This window comes from Electrophorus electricus, chromosome 20 (assembly GCF_013358815.1).
Source record: "Electrophorus electricus isolate fEleEle1 chromosome 20, fEleEle1.pri, whole genome shotgun sequence".
NCBI lineage: Eukaryota > Metazoa > Chordata > Actinopteri > Gymnotiformes > Gymnotidae > Electrophorus > Electrophorus electricus.
Window position 1 is genome coordinate 145,588 of NC_049554.1, and position 10,061 is coordinate 155,648.

Consider the following 10,061-nt stretch of genomic DNA (forward strand, 5'->3'; position numbering starts at 1 on the left):
GGTTTCATGTTGTTTGATCAGACTTTCAATAACAAATGAGTAAAAAGAATGCATTAAAGAACAATTTAAACACTTTTAAATACTTTTATTAAAGGGAGATAGTATTAGGGTAGTGTATTGAGTTACGCAGTTGTTTTTTTTATATCTTAAGTTTTAAGCACATCCATTAGAAATAAAATATCAGAAATATGTGTATGGAGGTCTGTTCATTAAAACTAAGAAAAAAAGATGCAGCATTACTGAAATACTGTATGAATTTTATTACAAAGTATTCCAAAAGAAGGGGAAAAAAGGTTCACAGCAGCTTCTGCTCTCAAGTAAGATGCTGTTTCAGCTATATATTCCACCCAGAAAACATCTCAAATGCTGATGTTTGCATGGCCTTCACATTCCAGGAATAACTAGGCCGAACGTTCACTTCAGCTCGTTTTCTCAGTGCCAATTTAATATACATACACCATTAAAAAGTGCACCAATGGCCTGTTGACTGCAGCTGCACTGAATGGACATCCATCATAAGTTCCCCCTGCAGATCCAGTAACTGCCTTTAACCTAAATCAACCTTGACCCCAGATCAGTCTAAGAGAATTCAGACAGATCAACAGGAACCAGAGGCTGTCATTAACTGCCAAACTATAAGCACTTTTGCACTTAAAATATACTTAAACTATACTTGTTTTCTTCTTTAGTTTGTATTATATTTTGGGTTGTGTTAATTTATGCATGAGCTTATCCATATGCATGCGTGGGTGGGTTGGTGTGCATACAGGTAAGTGCATGCATGTAATCTAGGAAATTCTCTGGCCCGTGCTGTGCAGCAGCACCTGATGGTCCCAACCCGCTGTGGTCAGCACATCTGAGCCAGCTGGAGCCCAACACACACCTCGCACAAAGTCCTGGTGCCTAATGTCTCTGTAGCTGCTTATAAAAAAAGACACACACACACACACACACAGACAACCAATCTGTAAACAGGAGAGGATATACACAAGATACAGTTATTACATAAACAACAGGAAGTGAAAATGATACTCCTATTGTGATTTAAACATTAAAATAATAGAGGCACTGACTGTAATAATTTGTTCAGTGTCTATGAGCTTTTAATAATGATATGGCTGGATCAGTGTTGTGTGAAGGTCATAAACAATATGTACAGTTCCGCATTATAAGAGATGTGGGGATTTGTTTTTGCACTGGTTAATTGTCCTTCAGTTATGCTTCAGATAAACAAATTATAAGAAGCAGTACCTATACTCACATTTCTCTGAACTCCCCATTCACCACAGCTACAGAGCAGTCATCACTGACTGAGGCCAGCTGAGGAGAGCTGCACAAAGGCCAAACAAAGCAACAAAGTGTGTGTGCGAGCCTGTGATTGAGCCCATAAAAATGTGTATTACAAATCTACAAGTGCATGTATAATAGAGAAAAAAGCCTCTGTGCAAGTACCTGTGTGAAGAGAAGGCCAAGCGACACACTCTGCGTCTGTGTGTGTTTATCGTCTGCACACACCCTGCAGCCTGGAAGTCCCTAAGAGTAACCCTACCCAGCTCATCACCTGAGACGGACGACATCCATACACGGATCCAAACATACACACAACAACTACATTTATAACATTTGGCTTTTATCCAGCACAATAACACACAATCATGAGTATGACACTGTGTGTGCTCCTGGAAATGAAACCCATAAGTATGGTGTTGCTAGAACCTTGTTCTTCTGCCTGACCAAGTGAAATACAGGAGCATCACTGCGCCCACATAGACACTCCGCTCCTGAACCACACACACCTACACCACACACACATGGTTCATCTACAATGCTGGCAGATTTGTACATTTGTAGTACAGCACAGTGAAATATGTAGCTGTGTAAAGTAAGGGACTGTGGGAGTAGAATTTGTATGAGATGGAGTACCGTATGCGATAGTGCTGGCCTGATGAGGGTGCCACACAACAGTAGTCGGACAGCAGCTAGGAGGTGCCACGTCTGAAACAGTCAGACAGGGAGACATGCACGTACACACAGAAAACCATTCTGTTATTACTAAAGCACATATACCTAAAACAGCAAGGAAAACTCTTAACACTGTGTATTATAATGGTGAAATAATGCAGAAGTGTGTAATTGTGTATAGGCCCCAACTTAGTAATGCTACCCAGCTAGCACACACTAAAGTTCACATTAAAGTTAATTTTGTGTAGTTTTTTTCTAGACAGATTTAGCTGCTACGTATATCATTTTAAAACAAGGTTATGGCTTTAGGTTATATGAAGGCTGACAACTAATAAAAGCAAAGAAAAATAAAATGTGCGTTTGGCCGTGTCTACCCAATCGAGAGGCTGGTTTAGGTTTCCTACGATCCCATAGCAGCAAACGGCCATCCTGCACAGAGAGCAAATGTGAGACAAGATTAACACCACCAATTACAAATAACTACACATTTATGAGCAGGATTCACTGCTTCATAACAAATCAGCAAGTAGCCTACAGCATAGTCTATGCCAACATAGCACAGTCTACATCAGAACTCTATCAAACTAGCAAAGTTATCTGGGTGTATGTGAGTGGTCCATGGTTCTGAGAAATGATACAGACCTGAGCACAGGAGAGGAAAAGGGAGTCATCTGTGGGGCTGCAGGATACACTATTCACTGGCATGGAGTGAGCTGAGAAAGAGAAAAAAAGTCTGTGTGTACAGGTCACATCTGTTTTTAAGGTAGCTACTAGTGCTGCTCTCACCGTTGTATGTGCTGATCACAGCCTCCTGACTCAGGTCCCATACATTGATCCTAAAACCAGGAAGGAAATAACAGCTTTAAGAGCAGCTCAGAATGATCAGCAAGCACACATGCACATGCATGGACTCCCTCAGAGCGCCCCCTGCTGACCTGCAGTCCATGCTGCTGCTTACAGCATGGCCGGCGCTGCTGGTGGGACTGATCGCAGTGACGATGTGATCGTGCTCGTGCCGACTAAACCTGTTCACAAGCAAACGCTCATCTTCTGTCAGCTCCCATAATTCCACAGCACCTGCACAGACACACACACACGCCTATAATTCCATAGCACCCACACAGCACAAATAATTCAGCCACTCCAGTAGATTAAAAGAAAAAAAAAAGAAAAAAAAAAAAGTGTAGATGTCTCTGTAGATGTCTCTGTGTGTGAGATTGTGGGGATGTTTCCTGACATATGCCCCTATAGTGAAGAAAACGTGATGGGGTGCCCTGGAAATGGGATAAACTTGCTGTTCCAGAAAGGGGCTATCCCCGACAACTAAGCTCCTAGATCATAGCTCACTGAAATGATCACTGTCTGCTTGTGTGCATGTGTGAAACAAATGTTAAGAGTTCCTTTATGTTAAGTGTTTTACTTTGGAGGTGTTTGTGAAATACATTTTAAAGGCTTACAGTTGTGTTTTCATCATAGAGATGTGGTTATACTTCTAATATGTTCAAGTTCAAGTTCGGTTTATTCGTCACATACATAGTCATACACAGTATAACTCAGTGAAATGGTGGAGAGTGCTCTGTCCAAACTGAGGAAAAGAAAACAGGGGTGCATAGAGAAAAATATATATATGCAAGATAAATATATATATTCTATGTATGTACAAAATATATTAACAATGTATGTACAATATATGCATATTATGATTATATACACAATGTACAATGTATATGGTTGGGTATATATGTACACAATCTACAGAATGTACAGTGCAGGTGTAATATGGTTGGGTATATATGTACACAATCTACAGAATGTACAGATCTATTTTGTATAATAACATATCTACAGTTGTTGTGTAACAAGGTAATTGAGTATAAATCTATATATACAGATGTGGATTACCTAATACAGATATGGATTACCTAATAATGTTTATCTTAATCAAGAATGAAAGATTTCATACATGCTGCAGCACAGCTTTTGCACACTGGTGGGGTCCCGTGTTATGCCCTTTTTCAGCCTGTGTCAGCCACTGTACACATGAATGCTGCAGTGCTAAGATACAGTAATTGCTATACCAGAGTCGGATGCCACAAGGACGGTCCTGTCAGTCAGCCACCTGGCCTCTGTTAGTCCAGCCTCTGTCTGAACGCCCGCCTTGCAGAAGCCCTCATTGGGTGCCAGTTTGGAGTCACTGTATACCCAGATAGACCCCTGCCAACAGCGCCCCGTTAGGCTGGATGCCCCAAGCAACAACATGCCATCTGAGAGAGAAACAGAAAAATGCTACATTAATTAACGTACAGACACAAGGTTGCACTGTATAAGTGACTTGCTTAAAGCAGCTGCTGAACATAAGACAGTTGCATTAACGCTCAACGTTTTAACTCCTGGTAGAGGACGTTTTGAGTTATGGTTTAAAATAGTACTGCATGCCTCGTAACAGCTTCAGGTACTCTAGGTTCAGGTACTCTAGCCAGCTAGTAATCACTCCTAAATGTGCTAGCTAAGCAATTTAAAAGCCATTCTGGTAAACATAACAGGCCAAACACATAGTTTTTTGTTCAGATGTAATTTTGGTGAGACTCGCGTTTAGATTCCGTACACTTAGCTACAGCCCAAGACTAGAATTGCTTGCTGGCTAAATTCTGAAGCCCACCGGATCTACACTGAAGGGAGTCCAGGTGCTTCTCCATGCAGGCGGGGGCGTTTGGTGGGATGTTCCAGCGGTTCTCCTTGATCATTTCTGCACGGTGCTGAACTCCAACGGCGCCTACTTTAATTAAAACGCAACTAGATGTTATTAGACACTTTAGATTAGAGTCTTGTACGTCTGCGTGGGGCTCCACTGCATTACATAAAGACACGCAAATATAGTTCGCTGTCTAGCTAATTATTAATCGACTTATTTAGGATCGAGAAGTCCGCAATCGCAGAACCAAACCGATACCGCGAATAAATGAACCAAGCGGGTGGCTTCCACGTGTTCAGCATACTTCCGCTTCCAGGTTATTGCAGCGTTTGCGTGTTTTAGTCATTTATTGTTTATTAGCCAATTATTTTTAATTTCTACGTGAAGTACAATATTGCATTTGAAAGAAATGCAAGTTGTTTTGGTGGATCAAATAATATATGGTCAGGTGAAAACTTGTTACTTAAGTAAATGAATGAGACATTCGTTTGCAGTTCAGTGTTTAACCGCTAGATAGAGATCTATCTGCAATGATGTTGCCCACTTCAGTAAAGTTGTTTTAGTATTAGTGTGTTAGTCTTTCTTTTCTTGAGTGCATGTCATCAATTTGTTAAAAACATTTAATAGAGCTTTAACCCTTGTGTATTCTTAATATTTTGTATGCTCTACTTGTCCCAAGGATCAAAAATGACCCTTAACCTTCACTAAAGCAGCTAAACTACAGAACTATTTTAAATGAAGAATCAAGTTGTTACTATTGTTGTTATTATTAAAGGAACTTCACAATTATTTTTTAACATGATATTAGGTTCAGCATTATTTGCCATTTGTAAGTATTGATTTTTTTTTTTAGCATGATATCAGGTTCAGCTTTATTTGTCATTTGTAAGTATTAAAAATACATAATATTGAAAATGTGGAGCTCTCTTGGAAACTTAGCACTTGTTATAGCCTACAAACGTAGCTGAAATGTGCAGAAAGTAGTTTTGAATGCATTTTATTGAAGATATTTTATTTTGCATTTTATTTTTTACTATTGCCCCCACACAAGATGAGTAAACAGCAACAATAATTAATAATAAAATAATAGATACAAAACAAAAAATGTGAAAATCAAATCAATTAAGTTACAGAAATACACAATACGTTAACACTGAATATAATTTACATTACAGATGTGAAAATAAAAATGTACCTCTGAATGGAACCAGTTACTCATTCACCATTACTTAAGGTCCAGGGTTATAGAGGTATGGCAGACACTGCACCCACCTCTCCCAGACCTTTCTTATGACTGCCAGTTTGTCTCACACATCTTGTGAAAGTGTGAAAGGGTTTCAGTGGCATTTTGGCATAAGAATAAAGACTCTTTTGTCTCACCTGCACCTCTCGCTTCCTTTGTGCTGCCAGTGTCACACAGGTTTCTTCCGCAATTTGTTCTCGCAAATGGGGGAAAGTAAGTAAAATATACACTGGGTGAAACACCCTGAGCATGGATGGATAAAAAACGTTATGGGAAATCAATTGTGCCATGGGTGGGTAATTTAGCTGGTAGACAGAACCATGCATCTCTTATTTCGGACACGCATATCCATATGAGGGTTCATTCCAGGACACACACCTGCAGTTGGCTGTGACGTGCATTCTGGATGGATTCTGAGTGGAATTCCTTATTGGATAATCTGCTCTAATAGTACATGGTGCACACAAAATAAACATTTCTGCCATGGCTTTTTGAGAGCTTTGTATTCAGTCATGATTATACGACACTTAGTAAGTCCAACAAACAAATGACAAACATTTTACTCATTTGCACATAACACAAATATTTTTGTGATTTGAACTGGTGGTTATGCAGTGTTATGATGTACAGTGGTGTGAAAAAGTGTTTGCCCCCTTCCTAATATCTTATTTTTTGCTGTTTGTCACATTTAAATGTTTCAGATCATCAAACAAATTTAAATATTAAACAAAGATAACACAAGTAAACAAAAAATGAAGTTTTTAAATGAAGGTTTTTATTAAGGGGTGAAAAATCCAAACCTACATGGCCTTGTGTGAAAGTGATTGCCCCCTAAACCTAATAACTGGTTGTGCCACCCTTAGCAGCAACAACTGCAATCAAGCGTTTGCGATAACTGGCAAAGAGTCTTTTACAGCGCTGTGGAGGAATTTTGGCCCACTCATCTTTGCAGAATTGTTGTAATTCCGCCACATTGGAGGGTTTTCGAGCATGAACTGCCTTTTTAAGGTCATGTCACAGCATCTCAATCAGATTCTGGTCAGGCCTTTGACTAAGCCACTCCAAAGTCTTCATTTTGTTTTTCTTAAGCCATTCAGAGGTGGACTTGCTGTTGTGTTTTGGATCATTCTCCTGCTGCAGAACCCAAGTGCGCTTCAGCACACCTTCCAAAAAGTGACCACTTGGATGAGTCGTTGCTGCACTCTTGGGGTAATTTTGGTCAGACGGCCACTCCTGGGAAGGTTCACCACGGTTTTGTTTTTGCCATTTGTGGATAATATCTCTCACTGTAGTTTGCTGGAGTCCCAAAGCTTTAGAAATGGCATTATAACCTTTTCCAGACTGATAGATCTCAATTACTTTATATCTCATTTGTTCCTGAATTTCTTTGGATCGCAGCATGCTGTCTAGCTTTTGAGGATCTTTCAGTCTACTTTACTTTGTCAGGCAGGTCCTATTTAAGTGATTTCTTGATTGAGAACAGGTGTGGCAGTAATCAGGCCTGGGTGTGGATAGAGACATTGAACTCATCTTTCCAAAGATGTGATAAACCACAGTTAATTTATGTTTTAAGTGGGGGGGCAATCATTTTTTCACACAGGGCCATGTAGGTTTGGATATTTTTCCCTTAATAATAAAAACCTTCATTTAAAAACTGCATTTTGTGTTTACTTGTGTTATCTTTGTCTAATTTAAATTTGTTTGTTTGATCTGAAACATTTAATTGTGACAAACATACAAAAAAATAAGATAAAATAAGGGGGCAAACACTTTTTCACACCGCTGTATATACACTTCTGATTGTATAGCTGTTTACATGCATTTATGGAGGGGCAGAGTCTGTGATTAACATTAATAAAAGACCAAGAAAATTAGAATAGGGAGAGCGCTGGGACAGCTAAGGCCTCAGCATCACCCTAAGACTGGGGGCCACAGGCGCTGTACCTTTATATACAGTAATCAGGTACGTTTTTAGCCTGGATTTAAAAACTGCAGAGTATGTCTGAGTCCTGAATTAAAGCCAGAAGGCCATAATTAAGGGTTTTAATATGAGAAGGCTCTTCCCCTGGCTGTAATCTTACTAATTTAGAGGTAAGTTTGAAAATATTTAAAATCTATTAATAGCCTTAGTTATGAAGAATATATATTTCATTAAAAATTTGTTTGCTTAGTCACTTTAAAGCTATACCTGATAAAATAATTCTAAAAACAGATTTGAATTCAACTTAAAAAGTACTGTATGTTACTCTAGCTTTGTTAGTGAATGCTGACTTTCTTTAAGACATGGGCCACAGGTAACAGAACTTATTTAAAACTCAGAAGTTAGACCTCATCTGGACTTCAGCAAGTTGATTTCATACATAACACCTACAGCACTCCTCCACCTTCTTCCACAGCCTCTCCCAGCACATTTCTCAGACTAGGAGGGATTCCACACTGCTGCTGTTTTTCTCCAGATCAGGAATCTCATTTCAGGACTATTTAACTTCTTTTAAGGACTATTTTTAAAGACATTCTCAGGCCATATGACAATATGACAATAACTCAGTAAAAGTACAAATGTAAGAAAATGTTGATAAAGTTTATTAAGTGCCTGTGTTAGTGATCCTGTTTTTTATACACTTTATAAATCTCAGCCAGGCCATGCATAGTGTAATCAGAATATGAAATGTGTGACTGGTTCTTGGTTATCATGTACAGTGTGTGAATATATATTGTGTTTGATCAGCTCTGCATGAACAGCATCAGTGTTGAGTAACCTCCCACTTCCCCCAATGCATAAAACATAGCACTTGCACCAGTTATCACCATGGAAACCTGGCAGCAGTACCTGGGTGCGTCAGTCTGTGTCTGGTGCTTTCTAGAGAGAGATTAGTCAAAGACTCATACCTGCTCACGCGCACACACACACACACACACACACACACACACACACACACACACACACACACACACACACACACACACACACACACACACACACACACAGAGAGAGAGAGAGACAGCTAAGGCTGGTTCATACCTGTAGTGGAGATATGTGCAAAGAAATATAGAGTGGCCCGAGGCTGCAGTTTATAGTACACCACACCCAGAACACACACACACGGCGCGTCATACTGGAGTCACAGACACAGTCACAGACAGGTAGTGTTTTTCTCCTCTCCATTAAAGGTGAGAAAGACAATCCAACATGTTTGTCTTCCTCTCCTTGCCATTTACTTGGCTACTGTCCTCCCCTGTTACTGCCTCTGCCCATTGCTGGTTTTCCTGCCTGTAATGTAGAAATAGCATATATTTACTTCTCTGATCAATTTTGTTGATTCCACTGTCTTACATCCATCTTCTAAACCCTGTTTGACTGTCCATAGTAAATGCTTTCGATGACCTTGAAAATAAAATGCTAGCAAAGCAAAAGTCAATCTGGGTGTATTTAAAAATATGAGATAATTATGAGTCAAAGCCTTTTAGTGTAAATAAGTGTATATTACCCCGTAAAGACTTTTTGTTTTTTACTGTACAATATTCTCCAGAATCTCTTTCTCCTGTTGTAACAAGTCTGAACCTGACAGCACAGCACTGTGTAAGAGAACAGGCTGGGCTTAAGGTTAGGTTTAACCCTAGTCATGCTGCATTGAGGATACATGTAGATTTAGTATTAGGCTTAGTATTAAGTTTAAGGTTAGAATTGGGATTTGTGGTAGATTTCTAAAGAAAGGTTTAGAGTTAGACCTGGATTTACATTTGAGGCTAAGATTTAAAGTTAGTCCTTGGAGCTGAGATTTGAATGTAGAGTTAATGTTAGGATTCTGGCTTGACCCTGAGGTTTATAATGTAGACCATTATTCATGTTTTCTGGTCTTTGACAAGATCTGTCCACTAAAAGGTTTAAAATGCCCTACTTTGATTCACTTCAGATCATTTACTGGGTGTCTGTATGGATATGTTGCAATGTATGTGCGTTCCAATGTGTTCATTTTTTAATTCATGATTGTGAAGGGTGTGGCAGTGTGAGGAAGTATGCATCATACAGTCCTCACAGTCATTCACACACGTACACACATGCACACAGATGCACCCCCCCCCACCCCTTCACACAGAGGCGTGCCACTGTTTAAATATAAAGCCCCAGGAAAGACATTTTGATGTTGAAATCTATCACCAGGC

At 39.5% G+C, this 10,061-nt stretch overlaps 1 protein-coding gene across 2 annotated transcripts; it reads right to left on the reverse strand.

The window, feature by feature from the left end:
• Positions 1 to 236: 236 nt before the first annotated feature.
• On the reverse strand, positions 237 to 4,931 carry wdr77 (WD repeat domain 77). Of its 2 annotated transcripts, none has more exons than XM_027032373.2 (10): positions 4,622 to 4,931; positions 4,041 to 4,226; positions 2,898 to 3,039; positions 2,749 to 2,798; positions 2,605 to 2,675; positions 2,337 to 2,391; positions 1,924 to 1,995; positions 1,453 to 1,561; positions 1,262 to 1,330; positions 237 to 918 (listed from the first exon to the last, which is right to left on the reverse strand). In XM_027032373.2, the coding sequence occupies exons 1-10, from the start codon at positions 4,704 to 4,706 to the stop codon at positions 789 to 791; spliced, it is 969 nt and encodes a 322-aa protein (XP_026888174.1). In that variant the 5' UTR covers positions 4,707 to 4,931; the 3' UTR covers positions 237 to 788. The 2 variants fall into 2 exon arrangements, with proteins under 2 accessions (XP_026888174.1, XP_026888175.2); XM_027032374.2 differs by having other exon boundaries at positions 877 to 965.
• Between the last annotated feature and the right edge of the window lie 5,130 nt (positions 4,932 to 10,061).

Bases quoted from the DNA above. Each gene is read 5' to 3' on its own strand.
- wdr77 (XM_027032373.2), bottom strand. From the start codon at position 4,706: ATGATCAAGGAGAACCGCTGGAACATCCCACCAAACGCCCCCGCCTGC. The intron at 4,227-4,621 runs GTGGGCTTCAGA...TTTCTCTCTCAG, and splicing joins CTCCCTTCAGTGTAGATCCG to ATGGCATGTTGTTGCTTGGG. The intron at 1,562-1,923 runs GTACTCCATCTC...CGTCCGTCTCAG, and splicing joins GGCCAGCACTATCGCATACG to GTGATGAGCTGGGTAGGGTT.